Genomic DNA, 19716 nt, shown 5'->3' on the forward strand with positions numbered 1-19716 from the left:
TAGGAGACCAAGGGTCCTTTTCTGTATTTCATTTTGCACAGCAGATACCTCCTCGTTATCGTGATTTTCAGCTGATCACCATAGCAAAGCCTCATGAAACTGCTGTGACATCATCTTTAATGTGACACTCTTTGAACCTTTTCATTGACCACCGAACTGTATGGCGTCAAAAGACAAAAGACTTCCACCAACCAAGAGGCTTCCCTTCAGTTTGGCCCTCCCCTTTGCATGCAGCTCTTTCAGATTTCCAAAATGTTATCGCACCAAATGGATCAAATTCTGATAGCAGATGCTCAAAAACATGTACTCACTGATTTACAGACATCTATTTCACAATGTAACTCAATGGGAAAAAGTCTTTTTGGGCCCAATAGTATCACATGATGGACCTGGAAGCTGCAATTCCATGGAAGTCCCGTGTCAAGTGCAGTTTTTAACTTTACCTTCTAGGTGGAGTTAAAGTGGAACATTTCATCATATTCTTTTTGGGGACACAAGAAAATATTACAAGGTACCCTGTGGGTGTTTTTTTTTTTAATCACAAGTGTGCTGTCAAGGAATGTTTTTTCTGAAAATATCCCCCATCGAGTTTGTAACTTGTGCACGCACAACTCTAGTGTATTGTAGTTGATTCAATTTCCTTTGTCAATCTGTCCGTGACCTTTTTTGTTGAGCCTTGACCCTGTGGTCAGATATATAAGTGAACTATAGGGGCAGATATTTACAGCCTCGCACAAAGCATTACACTTACTCTGCTCACGCTGGGAAAAAAAGTGCACTTTGATTCGCTCCACGGTGGGGCTTAAAATGTTAACAAAGTGTTTAACAACGTGGTGAACGTGCTGCTCGTAGGCGCCAGCGGTATCTGAGATGCTGCAGGCAAAATCACGCTGGTCTGCTCCCACTGCACGCTGCTTATATACTCTGAAAGCAGCACTGGCATTTAACATGTACACTCCACATTTGCACAATGGAAGTTAGGTTGATATCGCGTCGGTGTGCATGAGCTGAAATAAAAGTAGACTTTCTAAATCTTCCCGCATTTCTGTCATGGAATATAATTAAGAACAATCTCTTCTTGCACGCCGCCAGCTCTGACACAAACACACACACACACACACACACACACACACACACACACACACAATGGACCCTGTAGCGCCGAAATGAGCGTACACACAAACACACCTGTTTAGGTGCATATACAGTACATACACAGGCTGAACAGACACATACAGACAAGGTCGCTGTTTCACACACACAAATATATGCACACAGACAATAGCCTGCAACTCCCCTCCAGCCTGGCAGGTAATTGCTGTCTATGGGGGGACAGGTGCTTCTACAATAGAGTGCCAGTGTCCAGGCAGGCTCTATTCACTGCCACTGTAATTACCTAATTGAAAAGCTCACAGGGGGAAGAGAGTGTGTGTATGTGTGTGTGAGTGTGAGAGACTGTAGAGAGTGGGATAAAAAAAAGAAGGGAGTAAGGAAAAGATAAGCTCTGGGCTTTTGGAATACAATAAAGCTATACACTTCACACCAAGCACACATGACTCCAATGTTCATACACACACATACATGCTTCTATAACATCCTTTTTTCAGCCATGAACTAGAATTCACATGACCACACACACACACACACACACACACACACAAGCATGCGCTGAGGTACTTTCTGAATCAGACCACTCTGGGGGTAAATATTGTCAGGCTGTGATTGAGGGATGGAGTGAAGGAGGGAGCAGTAATGGGAAATCTATTGTTGTGCGATGAGGATGCGGCAGGGAGAAGAGGAGGAGGGTCAGGGTGCGCCGGGATATAAAAGCGGCATGGTCACTCTCATTTCTGATGTCAGCCCCTCTATCTCGGCGCCCCTCTGCTTCAGCTTTAAGTTTTATATAGGATCTATAGACTGGGGAGAGCAGGTGGTGTGTGTGTGTTTGAATGAGTGTGATGTGTGTGTATGCATTTCCTGTGTGAATGTGCACATGTGCATATAAATGTGCAGCTTTATGCTCCTACCCTGCTGACATTCTCTGCAAAAAATGTATTGTAAAATGTAATTACTGCAGCCCTTACCTTATATCACATCAGTGCAAAGAGGTCGACTATGCAAAAACTTTATTACAACCCATACTTACATTTATTGTAGGGTGGCGCCCTCTTGTGCCCATGGTAATTCCAACGGGAGTAAAGGAGGAAGTAAGGTGACATAGTCAAGCATGAATTAAGAGAACTGGATACAGCGTTGGAGACATTGCCCCGTTTGCTCCTATGAAAGTTGCTCAGTGGTGCATAACACCAAAAAAGTTTGACTTTCTAGGTGTAAAATTACCCAAATTTTCTGCATCGTTGGGCCCAGAGAGCAAGTGCGCTAAAGATTTTCTCAAACCAAGCGGCAAACTTCTACTGGCCAAGCAGGCTACTTCCGGTTTAGCCCTCTGCTAACCTTAATGAGGATGGAATGATTAAATCACGCCACTCTTCTAGACTTTCAAAATGTTATCGGACCAGATGGATTAAATCCTGATGGTAAAACCAGTCATTTTGCGATGCTCAAAGAAATGTATGCATTAATTTACAGACATGTCTTTCACAATGTAAGTCTAGGAGAACAGGTATTTTTGGGCCCACTGGCATCATGTGATGGACAGGCAAATTGTAATTCAGCTGTTTGGCCACTACGAAAATTGGCTTCAAAGCCTGGCGCACTTTCTGGACGTTGTATAAAAAGTGATAAACTCTGTGTATGTTTTGTTAAGATGGAAGGAGTCGATATAGAGGGCGGGGATGGTGGTGAATAGGTCAAGCAAGCACAGGACTTTCAACTCGGAGACCGGTGTTCATGGTCAGCGCTGACTTCTTTTAATAAAGACATAGTGGAGCATGCTAGTATGTATCGGCATACTAAGCTATTGATGTGTGTGTGTGACACTGGCACATGACACGTGACTCCACATCAGTAACAAAAGATTCTTTTAAAGCCAAACCGAGTCAACATTTGTATGTGGGGCCCATGTGGGTAGTAAATGAACTGAAAAATGGGTGCTTAGGCTTTGCATAGAGCTGATGCGTGAGTATAAATCCTGCTTGAGTTACCTAGCTGCTCGTGGTAGCTTAATATTACCATGCAATCAAGCTTTAAGAAAGCTAACAAGCACAATGTCAAACTTTTCCTTTAACAAAAGAAGAGACTAACACTCTATAGAGAATCACGGAGCTGTGTGCTTTTGACACCGTCGCTAGCTTTTATATTTATATGGGGAATCTGGCTGCTCAAACCACTTCAAAACCCCTCCTGAACATCTCATTTTGTTGCAAGCAGTAACTCACCACCTCACATGCTTAAAAAGACAATAGCGTCTCGTTATTGTCCTTGGATGCGTTTGTCTTTCGGAAGCAGGCTTGTGTTGGCTCTCATGTGTGCTGGCGGTCTAGTACAAAGCACAGGAGCTCATATCCCCAAGGCTAGCATTTCTAAGTAGGTGCAGACTCACACTGGCGTTCTTGAAATGTTTGGAGGTGAGAATGTCTGCAACACAGTCTGTCTTTGAAAACATTCTCTTGCCATTTCCTTTTTTTAAAAAAAATGAGCATGTTTGATGAGCACATTGGGTATTTTTGTATTCGCAGTGTGGTTTGTCTTTGGAAGTTTGCGTGCCCTCTGATGGGTGCAGGAAAAAAGGAAATCAGGCATGAGAAACTAGGTCAGACACTGAGGTGGATTTCAAACGTAGCTTCTTGTTGAAATAATGTGGAGAGATAGGAATTTAGGAATGCGAGAAGAAAGGCAGGACATGGGGATGGCGGGGTAAAATCAAAGGCTGAAAAGGAAGAAGGATGGAACGTGCATTTGCAGCAACGAGGACAAAAACAAGGTGCACATTTTGGCAGAAAGCCTGATAATGGCTGAAGATTCCTGAGTGCTTGTCTGCCATGAAAGCAGCCAGATCTCGCAGAGAGCTGGACAGAGACACACTTTGGCTTCGTGGCATTTGCCGTGTCGAGTCTGACAAACACACACAGAAAATAAGCTGTGAAGTAAATAAACCAATCTGCCGAAAATACCCATCACTCTCACTCACACTCTCTCCTCACGTGACGTACTGGGTGAATCACTGAAGCAGATTCGGTGTCAGTGCGAGCAAAGATGTCATATTCCATCTCACTGGGCATCAAATGTACCCCGGAGTTGCACATATGTAAATAAGAAGCGCAGAACATGACATTCTGTTTGTGGGGAACATCCAGGCCTGTACGCCTCTCCCTCTCATCTCCTCCAGCAGTGATATGTAGACCCTATTACAACATGTAAATGACCCCCTGCTGTGTAATCTAGGAGTACGATATCACATACATGCTCAAATGTGCGGAGCATAAGTTGTATAAGTTAGTGTGTCTATGTGATGCCTCTCTACATAATGCTGCGGCTGTGTATGCGTTTGAACATGTGTGCATTATGCATCCATGTACTGTGTGTGATTTGAGCTGTCAGAATTAGATGGATGTCGTCTGTGTGGAGAGTCGCATGAATATGAGGAACCTTTACTTTAAATCAAGGCGTACTCTCACTATGAATGACATGTACAAACACAGCCGAAGCTCACAGAGCCCATATTGAAATAATTACCTATTTCTAATAAGAATTACTGACGAAGGGGTTTTCAGTTTTTGACAGCATGTTCTCACTCCGATCTCGTCACATATCTACGTTGGGTCATGGACTTTCCATGTCTGGATACGAGTGAAAGTTGGTGTTTGTTGGACCCATCCACCACCCTTCCACCCACCCTACATGGACTTTCACCACCTTAACTTTCGTTCTCATCCCGCCATGTTTCACAGCCGATGGCGACCAGCCACGCATCATGCTGATTTTAATGGACAGCTTTTATCGTCGGTCTCTGATGCCAGAAGTCACTGCCCAAGCGCCGGATTTTGATGACTTTGGAGTGAGACCTGGTTGTTTTTGAACTTGCGCTTCATTAAAGGAATACTTCACCTCCTAAAGGATCAACTGTATATCAATCACTCACCCTTGAACCTTGAATTAATGAAGAAAACTTGATGAACTTAAGTTAGGGGCCGTTCACATGCTGCGTCTTCACCGGCCTGGAAAACATTGGGTGCTCCTTTTGTGCCTTTTTTTGAGCCAGCTTTCAAGAGCGCAGCGGCAGGTCGCGTCTGAGGTTGCTAAACAACCTTAACAAGCACCTTATCAAAGCCTATTTACCTGAACTCCTCAGTGAAGAGATTCATTTCTAGAAAGACACTTTTGATTCTTTTGATCAGTGGACCCTTACGGACAAAAGGAACATGAATACTTGCCAAGCAATTGAGGAATGAATATTCTGATTTTATGACAGCCTCAGAGGAAGGGAGTCACCACAAAATTAATCTAAATAAAAACACGCTCTGTAATTAATTCATCTAAATTAATTGCATACATCCGTTTTTGCTGTGAAAGTATTTAAAAAATTTCAATTCAAATGAATTTTGGCAGACGTGTCGAAGTAAAGCTGCTGGATTTTGGGCACAATTGTCCCCTTGTCCTCTGCCACCGCAACTGGTCTGCAGTCCATTGCAATCCATTTTGCAAGGGAGATAGTTAATCGGTCACAGGTAGACTTACTCAGTTTGTGTCTGAACACCTGGTTGCGTGTGGCTTAACGAGGCTGGCTGCTTGCGCTAGCATCAGAGGCTGTGCTAGCTCGGACCTCCAGGTTCGCTGCTAAATGCTTTGTGTCGCGAAAATTCCTAGGATAGGAACGGTGCTCCTATCAACAGTTCCATCTGGGTGGTTTTTTTAAAAAATGTAAATGTTCAATTCACAGGGCCGAGCAATGTTGTTTCGTCTGCCTTCATTGTGTGACAAAGCCACTGTGGCTTTCAATGGCGCACCAGGTCAAAGGCACCACGGATCACGATTAATCAGTGTCATTTTTTTAATGTGTTTTTTTTTTTATTTCTGTGATTAAGTAATCGAAATTAAGTCATTATTTTGACAGCCCTAGTTTGAACATTTATATTTAAATGCGCGATCTAAACAGCTAGCTAACGTTAGCTCCAGTGGGTAACCAACAATCCAATTTTATATATCAAAAATGTTTTATAAAAATGAACTGGTCTTTGCAATTTCAAGGTAAAACGGGGTAATTCATTAATATACAAATGATCATTTTGGGGTGAAGTATTCCTTTAATGGTGAATGAATCATAGAGCAGCAATAAAGCAATAAGAAGCACATTTGGGCTCCAGTGGACTGCGTGTATGTTAGAGCAGACATATGTAATATCAGACCTTAATGTTTTGCTTTCTTCAAACTGCACTGCAAGAAACAAGATTTGTCATGCTGCACTTTTTTTTTTATCAATGTCAGATTTTACGTCAGTGTTTGTTTACCCTATTTGACCAGTAAATAGGAATACAGTCCATAATTAGGCCGCTGTTTATTCCCTGCCACACTGTACGTCCTCCAAATGGTGCACAAACCTGGAATATGTTTGTTTCTCTGGAGATCTCTCCGCTGTGGTTTTCTTTTGATGATACCATTTATGGGTCCAACTCTGCTTTTCAGGAAAGCAATAACCAAAAGATGGAGCTCTGGAGCAGCAAAGTGCCCTAATTGCTATATTGGCTATGACAGCCTTGTTCTTTTCTTTCATCACTAACACACTCCATCAGCCTTTTTCTCTGTCCTCCCACTATGCACTCATCTCTGCTCTTCAACATTTTTGTCGTGTGACAATGAGAGAAAATTGGTCAACCTTACCTGGATTTTTTTTTAAAACTATTTCTTTTTTTATCCATCACACACACACACACACACACACACACACACACACACACACACACACACACACACACATTTAATCACTCTGCGATGTGCCCATTTTCCCCTCATCTTCCACTCTACCCACTCTGGACCCACTCTAAATGCTGGAGGTCACATATTTATTTTAAATAGTTTCTCCCCCTGCCGCGACGGCACAAGAGAATAAAATCAGAGTTATTTATTGCGATATAAAACATGTAGTTTCGGGAAAATGAAGCCTTGGAGGATGGACGATATTGAATTCTTCAACATGGCGCTCAAGCCGAGCCATTGTCTCTCCATCTCCCCGGGGACCTGGCCTGTTACATGTTGCATTTAAGCACACAGGGTCAATAAAGGTAATTGATAAGCTCTCATATGGATATATAGTGATGAATGAAGGATGTTTCTAGTGCAATGAATCAAGCTAGCTCCGGAGCCATAAATGGACGCTTGTATCCCCCACCTAATGGGAATAAGCATAACCTCATTCTCCATAGTCAATGCCATATAGTGTCACAGACAGGCGCCGTTATTGGTCCATCACTTACACTTTATGAGCACCACAGAGCTGAAGCACAAATGGTGTAGCGCCTTCGGTGGCCGAGTCATAGATTATTGGCAAGTCTATTGATCTGGCCAAGGAGGGGATAGAACCCTTCCATCAATCATCTTCAAGCTTATAGAATAAAATAAGATGCCTTATACAAGTAAAAAGAGAAAAATATGAGATGTTTATATTAGCTTGATCCAAACTCCTTTCCTTAAAATTATTCCTTTAAAATCAAACATATTCCAAACATACCTTTCTATCTTTCATCCCTACACACTAGTGGACATATAAAAAAATATGCTACCCTCTGGTGGCTAAACAGGACACACTGCTGTACAAATGCCACAACACTCTTTAATGTAACAAAAAAACATGCACAAAGCACAACAGATGACAAATAAACAAGTAAACATGTCAGGATATCCTCACATTACAACCATACCGGCGTAAGTACTGAAAACATTTTGATTTCCACCCCATAGTGTTCGAAATACATTCAACGGTGCAACAAAAAGAAATGCTTTGGCATCAGGAGAGGAAGTTGTAGCTTATTCACATGTTCAACAGCAATTTTTCCACGTTATGAGTGTTGGCTTTAGTGTAAACAAACCTAAACAGGATGTTTATTAGCTTATCTGCATGATCTGCTTTTAAAAGATTTCATAGTATCAGCAATGTGCTGGAAACATGGAGATGTTCGCATTTGAACACAAAAACATAAGATTGTGTGGAGTCACATGACATCGCAAAACTGTACACTGACATTACATGATATAAAAATGACCCATAACTGTAAATCATCCCATTTCGAGGCGAGGTCACCTGTGTAACCGATAAAATAATATAGAATAGGATAAAACCATAGAAACAGAATGAATAGAAAGGGCATTAAGCTGTTTGTTGTGGATGGTACCAGTGGAACGGTCCTGTGCCGTCCCCATTTTTGGTCCCCCCTCTGTTGGGGTACCTAACACACAGATCTGGTACTAAAAGGTGGAGCTGTGAACACTGCAGTCTGTTGATTGGTCAATAGAGGACGGTCACTCTGCTCAGGGCTGAAATGTGTCTGGTTTTGCCCACATTTAAGAGTACTGTTTGCAGTGGAAATGCTAAGGTCTGTACCATGTCTGAAGGGTTACTTTCGGTTCCATACCGTCAGTCACTCTGCTCAGGGCTGAGTTGTGGCTGGTTTTGAGGCTCATGTAACCACTGTCGGAGAAAAATAACTTAATTCACTGGGCCGACTGCTGGCAACTTTTAAGGTGGAGCATTAACTTGTTATGTTACTCAGTGCATGAGGTGACGACGTGAATCCATCGACGCACCTTAAATTTCACTGTGACAACTTTGACCATTACTTTAGTTTATGTATATTACATACACTTTTAGTAATGAGTGGATCTTCAAGCGTGATATATTTCAACCAGGTTTATGTGACAGCATATATTCTAATCCTCGTGCGGCAGTGGGCAAAAAAGCATCGTGGAGTGTTGTTCCTGTGGGCTACGGCAACACTAAACATCTGAGCTTGCCTGAGAAGGACTAAATGCACAAATCCGCTATTTTTAAATATCCCAGGGAGAGAGACTCTCACTGCAGCCTGTTCTATTTTGTTCTGGAAACGTTGGCGTGCAGCTTCGTTCTGTGGACGATAAACAAGGTGCAGACTTCCATCTGTGTCACTGCTAATGAGGAAATACAGTGAGCGCTGGACGGAGCAGTGAGTGACAACAACCCCGCCCACATTTAAGAGTACTGTTTGCAGTGGAAACACAAGGGTCTAGGTACCATGTCTGAAGGGTTACTTTTGGTTCCAAAGGTACCATACTGAAAGTGCTGAGTAGAAACAGGGCTTTAGTCCACTGTCCCAACAATCACCAGCTGTGGTTTGAACGAAATAAGCCCTTAATTCACCGAGTGAGGCAGCTACAGTAACGTTACATCACGTTTCGACAAACAGGTGATGGCAACAAGAAACTTTTACAAGTAATGGGTTACCTTTTTCAAAACATTCTACTTCACTGCTCGTTTGGTTGTTACTGCAAAACTACACCTCAGTGGATTTGTGACTCATCCTAAGTCGGTTTGAAGATGCGAAAGTAAGCCCGCTACAAAAGCTGCAATAGCAATGCTACACGTAAAAATGGCTGCCACTCTGATCATCCTGCTATGTTGATTTTAAGTGAGCATCAGTTCTACTCTCTCATTCTATTTCTATGGACAAAACTTCAGGAAAGCAGTACTCTGATAGAGGTTCCCATATGCTCAGCCCCTGCCACTGCAAAATCACATACTATTACATAATCACTGTACAAACTCAGAAATTATTATTCCATGCATGTTCTCTGAAACGACTTCTCTTCCATTTCGCCGGTACTGAAGTGGTTTCTGAAGGATGAAAAAGTGGACCAGTGCATGCATCTTTAAAACCAGGCCCTGCTGAAAGCCTTTGTCTAGTTCTCGTATGATTCTTTTGTCTCTTTCAATAAGAGTGTTTCACATGGTTCAATAAATTCTCCAATATGGAAAGTCAAGAGCTCCTCTTCCGAACTTTTTACACATCTTTTGCACCATGAGGATTATTCACCTTTAGACAGTCACCAAAGGCACTGAAAGGAGAAAGTTAGTACGTGGAAGAGAGTAGATGCTTTAAAGACAAAAAGAAAACATCAGTTCTCAGTAAAATATAAAATGTTGTAAGAGCCTATAATGGAAACACCTGGGAGAAAAAAAATCCATGTGTCCACCAACACTAGAAGGCTGACTGCCCTTCATAAAGTTTACAACAGACTTTTACATCACGCTCTTATCCAGAGCAACTTACAAAAGGAGAGCAGTCTCAGTTTGAGACAATCCGACTGTTTGTGGAGCAGCTGTTCACTAAAATAATCTAAAAGCTCCACTCATTTATCCACAGATGCATTTTGGACAACTCAGGTTCACTGTTACTGAACAATTTGCCAAGTAAAACATGTTTACAGAGCTGTAGTGGTTCCATTTTTTGTATATCAGTCAAAAACCTTTGTTGTTCAAAGCAGCGTGGAGCTTGCAAGAGTCCAAGTAAGCCGTCTAGTTTCTTGCTCAAGGACAAGCAGTTTGTACAGCCAATCACAATCGAGTCTTTCTGACCAAGCTTATGAGGCTTAAGTCAAAGCTTCTCCTTGGCCCCCGTCCCATTATTGTGATTTGGTTTTGTCACCGTCCACGTGGGGCCTTCCTGTTGACGTTTGCCAGGCTGTGTGCCAGTTTCTTGGTGAGGAGTGTGTGGGATTTACCACAGTACGTGTGCGTCGTCTTCAACAGCTCCTCTTCGAGTGGATCCAATAAAGAAGTCACTGGGTCGGCGCCAAAGGAGTACTGGAATGACAAAATGATCCATTGGTTAGGTTTGGTTTGATGTACGGCATTTTCCATACATTGATTTATTTGCGGCAGGGTTAGGAGTGGGGTTAGGGTTAGGACACTGCGCTCCCTGTATTGGTTTAGCATGCAGGAGCAAGGGAGTTGGCATCTGGATGCGGTGAGAGATGTGACAAGATTATCAAAGTTCATACAAGTGCAGAGTAGTGACCATAAGGACATTCTACACCATAAGTAAGTCAGGCATCACTGTGTGTAGACTGTAGACAGTCTAAAGTGTAGTTAATACACTTCACTATTAAACCAGAGAACTGCAAAGTAACTTTGGGCTTCATGATCAAAAAGCATCTGATATAAAGGAACTTTTAAAACAAGGGCTGAGCACTGCATATAAAGGCAGACTCTGAGCTATGAAGCAGACTTGCCAAGTAAGATGACTTGTATTCTCCTGTTTCTTCAGAGATCTGAAACACGGGGGTGGTGGTTGTCTAAAGGTTGGAGGCTTGCAAACTTAAAATGAGCAGCTGAAATCCCAAACTGGTATCAGAGCTCCCCCGAGGACAGCTCTCAGCCTGCTACTGTTCCAGTGGAATTGATCAGATTCCTGCAGTAAGTAAGCAAAGTGGTGCTTTGGGCGGCGTTTGGGCTTGGAAGATATCTTTCCCTGGATAAATTAAAAACGAAATCCGCGAGGCACGCCAAACTCAGGGGGGGATTCCAAATCTAATCTGATCGGTCAGCTGGGTGAAACATAAAGCGGTGCACGTTGTTGGGGAGTCAGTTTCATGCTATAGGCTTACCGTCCAGTGATAGCCAGGGATTACAGAACAAATTTCATGTCTTCCCAATAATGAAGGAGCCTTTACAACGCTCCGAGGAAATCAAAGGGGAATTACCATTTTTTATGCCAGCTCATTTGCTTGCGGTTGGGTCCCTGATATTGGGTCACAAAGAGAATGGCGTTTTTATGAGCGCATACTTACACACACACACGCACATGCACACACACTGGTCATAAAGTTGCATTTACAGTTGGTGTATTGATTTTGTGCGGCTGATGGGGCACTGTTGGTGTGCAGACTCCCAACTCTAAACGTACCATCGGCTGTAAAATTTAACTGCTGCTTCCTGGGCTCGGCTTTTTGCAGCGGAGGGAGGGAGGAGCGGCTTAATGACGGACGGACTGCTGTGGTCTGTTTGAGACACAGACAGGCAAACGGACGGTCTTTGTGTGAGGACACAGGGTATGGTCGCTGATTTACGTCCAGTTCCAGTTTATGAGAATATGCTGTTGAAACATCTAAATCTAAAGGTAGAATTAGTGACTTGCTGTGATGTTAACAGCAGATAAACATAAAGCAGTTCATCCTTGTGTCTAAGTGGACATTTGTGCCAAATTTGAGGACATTTCCTCAAGGCGTTCCTGAGATATCACCAGAACGAGACGGATTGACAACATGAAAACACAATGCCTCCAGCCGTGGCTTGCACCAGCGTGGAGGCACAGAAATAAAAAATAATCCTTGGTTGCAGCCGAACATAAACAACATGTTTTCAGTCTGTGTCTTGCTGTGGGCATTACTACATCCTCAATTTGCTGATATTGGCTTTTGAGTGGTGTGTGGGACATTTTTATTGTTGTTAGATTGTTACTTTATTGTCTGTATCTGCTCTATATTGAATGCCTAACTTTGTTTAAATGTGCTGCTGCCTGCCTCTGGAAGGACACTCTTCTAAATGAGACATTTCCTGGTTAAATAAATTTGTAGAAAAACTCCTGCACATTGTCTAACTTTCAAAAATAATGACTTTAATGCTGCAACATTAGGGACAAGTTGTATTCTGCTCGTCCCTCTCCTACACACCTGTTTGGAAATAGATGTGCAAAGTATTCCTTTGTTCTAGTTAAATAAATTTAAAATAAAAATATTTGAAGTTTGTGTGTGTTTTGTGATTTTAGTGAACAGAAAGCTGGCTTGTGGCTACGTAACTCTGACTAAATTATATAGTCTTGACCAACAGAAGAGCTGAAAATGTGGGGGGAATCCAACAGAGCAGTAATCAGTGTTAAGAGCAGCACCTGTGTTTCCTGCCTCACACCCTCACCTGACCTGTCACCTGATTACACACCTGCTCCACATCATAATCAGCCCCAGTATATATGTTCATATGTTCACTCCAACCAGTCTGTCACTATTTTGCCAAGTTGTTTGTTTGTGTGTGTGTGTGTGTGTGTGTGTGTGTGTGTGTGTGTGTGTGTGTGTGTGTGTGTGTGTGTGTGTGTGTGTGTGTGGGTGTGGGTGTGGGTGTGGGTGTGGGTGTGGGTGTGTGGGTGTGGGGGTGGCCTGAGCCTCAGCCTCTCTGCGTAGCCTGAAAGACTGTTTCAGATTGCCTTATTTTTGTTGCCCCTTTAAGTTTTTATGCCACACACATCCAGAAACAATGAACCCTGGGTGCTGGACAGAAGAACAAATACAAAAATACACAAACAGGTCTGCACACCAGAATTATATGAACTGAAAAAGAGTTGAACCCTATTAAATTAGACACGTGTGCGTCACAGTATATGAGCCAGGTTGGGGATGGCAGATGGGAGCACAGGATTGCACACTGGGCCATGTTTGATGTTGGGTTATACTGAGCCTGTCCTCCTCCACACATTGTTTGTGGGAGCAAATAATGACTTGAGAACTTGCTGCCATTCTATTTTTAAACTTCAACATTTCCCTGTAACTATGCTGTATTTCAAAATTGAGCTAAAGTCAATCTGCATATGAGTCCTCTTTTCTGTGCCAGAAAACACACTTTCACAGAGCTGCCAAAGTAGTGCTGTCCTGTTTGTTATTCACTCCATAACACCACGCAGATAGCCTGAGGTTTTGCTGCAGATGAACAAGCACAAAATGGATGAAGTGGTCCGTCCAGTGAGATGAGACACACAGAAGATCAATTTATACTCCTGGAAAACCAGACTTAATCACATACATGAAAGTATCAATACCTACATAGGCTATTGGAAAAATGGGGTGTTAGTGCATGCTGTGGGCGCGTGGTTATGCTCACTTGTGGCAGCAAAGGTACATGTGTGTGTCTTCTGCTGTAATTGATCCTGTCCCATAAAGCGGCAGCTCTAACTGCAGGCCATGGATAAGGTATGGATCAGCCATCGCTCTGATCTATGTCCAATGCTTTGTTAATAGGAAAGCAATGAGACTCCCAACGTTGATGGCTTCATTAAGTAAATGCCACTGGTGTTGTCAATATCATTACACTGCTGGTAAACAACCCATAAACATCCTCATGGGGGAAATTAGCTTTCACTTCAACCTTCTGGAAATGGTGGAGATTTGTTTTGCGACGCAGACAACCTGATGTCACTAACACTTACGGTCTTCAGGGTCAGCTCCAATCCAAAATCTCATTTAGGGGGGTAAAAGGACAGGGCGGTGGAGGAGAGCAGGTGTGTCACCGGGGTTGTAAAAGGGCTCCTTTCATCAGAGGTTGCTCTAAATTACACCGACAACACTTTGAAAAGACTCACCATGGTCTTTTTTTAATTTAATGCACCCAAGAGACCGTGAACAGGGTGCACTTACTCGTTTTCAGTCTGTGTCTGGCATGTCACTTAATTTCCCCAAATGCCTTTTTGTCTAACTTTCTGCACTCAGTATGTGTGCGTATATATAGATGTTGTAATGGAATACAACCTGTGATTATAAGAATAAAACATGTTTCAGGCGGCACAATTCCTGTTTAAAAAGGCGCTTATGTTTAAGTCAGTGACCTTTGGCCACCTATATCTTATCAGTACATCATTGCATCCAAGTGGACGTTTGTGACAAATTCGAAGAAATTCCCTCAAGACCTTCTTGAGATACCGCACTCACAATAGCGGATGGGCAGACGGACAACCCGAAAACATAATGCCTCCGTCCACGGCTGTCACTAGCACAGAGGCACAAAAAATGCAAGGCCATCTTCAAGAGCTTTTATCATAAGTTTAGCACTAGTCTGCCCTGAAGATGGCTGATACTAACAATAAAGTTATTAAAAGATTAATGGAGATGCCCCCAGTGCATGAAATTAATTTCATCAATAGTCTTGTTCAGACAAACACGAGAAGACATCTATACAGCACACTGAACTCTGACTTCACAAAGCTTAATATGACCCAAGCATCTCACATTCAGTATCACAAACACTCCAATGTGTGCCCACCTTCCGTATGGCCTCGTATACAGCCCTGAAGGCAGGTTGTTTGTGGTCGTGGTAAACCCCTCTGTTTCCATGCAGTATGTAGATGCCGTCCTCTTCAGCTGAGGCACAGTTACTGCCATAGATACAATGATCTGGACGATAATTCCACTGGCACGGAAACTCCAGCAAGCACTCTGGGAATGGAGGCACACAAAAAACAAACGCTTCAGTCAACAAATCAGTGCGACAAAGAGGCACTCGGTAACAAGTGATCCCCACATCATGCCTTACCAGGGTTGTGATGGAAAATAATATTGAGAAGGTCCTGGTCTCCCCAGGTTATGTTGAGTTTGTATTTTTGAAGTAGAGGCATCAGCAGCTCCTCCCAACGCAGCCCCACAGCTGTCATGTCATTCTGTCAACATACACACACATAAACACTTGTGTCACCATGTTGTTAAGCACTTGCAGCTTCACATTGCAACCAGAACTGAATCCTTTCACAGACTTCAGTGTGCAACATCTGCAGCAGCAGGAGGACATCTTGTGGCCAATAGAAGTAGTACACTCACAGTAAGCAGCAGTCCTACCTTGAAGAACGTGTTTCTCATCCTCGTCATGTTCATGAGCATGACCCCCGAGTTGATGCCCGTCCTGCCGTAGAAGGGGTGGCGGGCAAAGCGGTTGTACCAAGCGATACGGGGCTCCTCGTGCTCCGGTGCCATGGCAGCCAGCTGGGAGGAATTAAACTGGGACAGGAACGCCCACAGGCGGTCTACAGGCTGCAGGAAGAGGATGTCTGAGTCGACATACACGATCGAGTCGACGTCCTTTAGGATCAGCTGAATAGATTGAAGGAGACACACAGAGACAGATGTCACTGAGAGCATTAATAATGTGGGTGCTCTCCAGTGGTGCATACTGCTGGTATGTTCTGCAGTGGCCTGACAAAGGGGATTAAAATAAAACTACGATGTCAGGCGTTACATGATCAAGGCGAGGAAGAAAGGAGAGGAAGCTGAGCGATATCTGATTCTGAGAAATTTAAATATAATAGCCTGATCAACAAAACTTTGGTCAAAATATAAGGCAGTGTTATGTGGTTCACTTAAATTTCAAGCACTTTTTAAGCACTTTGTTGTACAAGGGGCTATTTTTAGAGATATTCCAGTACTTGATTTACCCCCCTCAAAATTCAAGCACTTCAATGACATTGTGCGAACTCTGAACATGTGTTTCCACTGATGTATTCTCGTGCTGAAGAGTCCTCTCTGTATTAGAAACTCACAGGTAAGAAGAGCCTCTGAGAAGCGCAGGGTTTGAAGAGTTTCTTCCACTCAGCTGCGTTCTCACTGGGGAAACTGATGGAGTAGACTGTGTAGTTGAACCTGGAGCGGATAAAATCAGGCCACGACTCCAGCTGGAAGACAGATTACACGAGGAATTGCGAGTAAGATACGATCAACACAAACTCAAGGTCAATCACAGTCAACGGCAAGCACACTGAAGTTTCCAGACTTTCATTTTTCCAAATATTTCCTACTCACAGCTTCCATGAAGCTGGCGTGTAACTGATCTTCAGCGAGGATGTGCAGGTGGAGGCGCTTGACGCTAAAAAGCACAGCAGACTTGATCATGGTGAGAGTCTCCTCCAGCCTCTCCCCACAGGCCACCACAGCCAGGTGCATGGGAGGTTCAGGTCTGCTCTGGGCGCTGCCACCACCTGCCTCCATCTGGCCTCGCTGGCGCATGATGTACCTGAGGGAGAGGATGGAGAGTCAGGTAGACATTGTTATAGTCAGGACTCTGGAATTCACAGGTTTGTATTATGCACATTTTGTCAGTCTAAACTAAAATATTATCAGGTTCCAGCTTCTCAAATGTGATTTCCGTTGTATTATATTATGGAAAACACTGTTTACATGTTGGACTTTTGTTCCAACAAAAGCAACTGGAAGAAATCCTGATAACATGTACATTAAGCAGTGGTATATTCTATGGATTTCATCTTGACTGACTGAGCCTGGTCTTGCCTACAGCCATGATGGCAGTGACCTCTGTAAGAAAGGTGTTGTCTCTTCCTTTTCAACTTTATTAGCTGCTCCTGCCATTCATCCTACTCGTCACACACAAACATCTGGCAAACACAATTACAGTCAGGTGTGAAGTTTCAGTAATCACTTCCTATGTTTATATAAGCATGCAAGTGGATGAATAGTAAGCCCTCCTTTAAAGTGATGTATAAATCACTATAAACTATTTTTCTTTTTGGTTATTATGGCTCCTGTTTTGTCCAACTTTTTCCACCTGGACTTTTCATTTATTGACTTATTTTTGTTATAATCCTTATTTATTTATATATTAATCTCCCCCAGTCTTTTTACTTTTATTCTATTTTCCCTCCTCTTCATTAAGTTTGACTATTATTTTGCTCGTTATTTTGTATAGAATGCACACCCTCTACAAAATGTTGTCTATGTATATACTTTTGCATGTTCTCCAAGTGTTAATTTATTTCTAATAAAATGTTTAAATATGCATTCAAGTGGAGGAATAGTAAGCCCTCCTTAAACTGAATTATACGTAACTTTAAGTTACGATGTTTACGACTTTAAGTACAATGTAGGGCTGCAATGATTAGTCGACTAATTGATGACTAATCGACTATTAAAATAATTGGTGACTATTTTAGTAGTCGACTAATTGGTTTGAGTCATAGTCAAGTACCTCAAAATACTCTTTTTGCTGCTTCTTACGCTCAAATATTGGCAGCTTTACACACTCTCCCATGACGGTGAACTAAAACCCTTTGGCGTGAGTACAAAACAAGACATTAGATGACATAATTTTGGGTTTGGGAGAGACAGACAGACATTTTTCAACATTTTAACACCTTTTTCGATAAAATGATTAGTCGCCTAATCGAGGAAATAATCGGCAGATGAGTCGACAATGAAAATAATCGTTAGTTGCAGCCCTAGTACGGTCATACTTGTGTACCACAGCACAACAATATATATATTGTCCACTTTGGTGCAAAAGAAGGCATATAAAAAATAAAATAAAATATATGAAGAGTAGAAAAATATATGCAAAATATACCATTAAGTGTGATTAACTGTATATTAACTTTTAAAAAAAAAAAAAAAAAAAAAATCTTATGTATCTATATATAAATCTCCCCAAGTCTGTTTTATTATTTTTATTTCCCTGTCTTCATCACAGTTGACTATTATTTTAGCTCAAAGTTTTTATGTTTTTATCTAAAATAAATAAAAATACATAAATAAATAAAAATGTTTAAATACGCATTTTACGTTCGTGTCCATTTATTATTACGTACTACCAAATTTTAACAACGTAAAACTACCTAAATGTAATGCTAGTTTGGTATATTCTTACATGACGACTGTATCTGCAACTTTATTGACGTATCAATTAATCTCGGAACCATCACCAGGTCTGCGCGTGAGGTCCAACACCTGTTCAAGTCTCGCGTTACTACCGTTACTGTCTGCAACCATACACAAATAACTGAAGTGTAACGTCTGTACTTTGTCTGCATTGGGCCGTTAGTCACATTCCTATACATCACCTGTGTGGTACAGAGTGGATAGCGTCGTCTATACTTCACGCTTATCGTTTAAATGTAATTAATTTCCAAGTTGTACATGTTTAAAGCAGGAAAACCCAGATAAAACCGTCCTACCTATTGTACCAGTGTGGGCTTTGGGGCCCAGTTTTGTCCGCGGCCCCTCGCCTGCCTCCGGGGACTCTCGGTGGGATGAAGCCCCTCTTCGGTCCGTTCCCACCGACCGACACGTCCGGGTAGAGCAGTTTACTGTACACGTACAAGCCCGAAAACACGGCAAACACCGTGCACAGCATTAGTGCACGAATGTAACGCCGCATTTTGGAGTTTGAAAACGCAACTCGGGGCTAAAGTCATGACACAGAAACTAGCGTTTAATAATAACTGTGAAGCTCGACGGAGTGATGAGGCACTTCCGGTGGACGTTTACAGAATAAAACGTATCCTGCGTGGCAACTACGGCCCCCGGTGGTCAGGTTAATGTACTACAAGTCTCCATATTTTTTTTTCTTTTCAAGCCTTGGAAAAACTTATTTTATTTTAAATATATTTTATTTCCCCTGCAATAACCACCCTGATGAAACTAAAATAGACATTGCATGTTAACCTACCCCTTTATGTGCCTGTATCATAAGAACTAAATGTGAACTGTGTGTATTGTTGAGCCTTGTCAAAGGAGAATTTCTGTCACTGTTGGGACAGACAATAAAGTCTATCTATCTATCTATCTATCTATCTATCTATCTATCTATCTATTTATCTATCTATCTAGACAGACAGATTGGGATGGTTATGTGACACAAATTAAATGCTATCATTACATTACATGTTTCATCAGTCCCCATGAAAGGTTTCTTGAAGGACATTGATCATAGGACAAGACAGTGCAAACATTTAAAAATCACAGTCTTGGTTCTCTTTCCCATTCAATAATTTGTCATTGCAGAAACCTTGGTGTCATTTTTGATCAAACCCTCAATTTGGACAAACATGTAAAGCAGTAGTTCAATCTGGCTACCACCATCTCAGAAATACCTGTGTATTAATGTGTTCTTCACAAATTCAACATAACATGACGAACATAACATGACATATACTTGGTATATGAATGGTCCTTTCAGGGATGAAGTATTCCTTTAATTACTTTTGAAGGTTCTGAACCTGTGTACAGCCAGTCATTGATCACCATTTTTAG

The 19716-nt window shown here is 42.2% G+C and overlaps 1 protein-coding gene across 1 annotated transcript; it reads right to left on the reverse strand.

Annotated features, from left to right (window-relative positions):
• Positions 1-7721: 7721 nt before the first annotated feature.
• On the reverse strand, positions 7722-18909 carry gxylt1b (glucoside xylosyltransferase 1b). Its single transcript, XM_049566349.1, has 7 exons — positions 18639-18909; positions 16477-16687; positions 16218-16349; positions 15520-15771; positions 15221-15344; positions 14951-15123; positions 7722-10729 (listed from the first exon to the last, which is right to left on the reverse strand). The coding sequence occupies exons 1-7, from the start codon at positions 18839-18841 to the stop codon at positions 10568-10570; spliced, it is 1257 nt and encodes a 418-aa protein (XP_049422306.1). The 5' UTR covers positions 18842-18909; the 3' UTR covers positions 7722-10567.
• Positions 18910-19716: the final 807 nt, after the last annotated feature.

Source organism: Epinephelus fuscoguttatus, linkage group LG22 (assembly GCF_011397635.1).
Source record: "Epinephelus fuscoguttatus linkage group LG22, E.fuscoguttatus.final_Chr_v1".
NCBI classification, from domain to species: Eukaryota; Metazoa; Chordata; class Actinopteri; order Perciformes; family Serranidae; genus Epinephelus; species Epinephelus fuscoguttatus.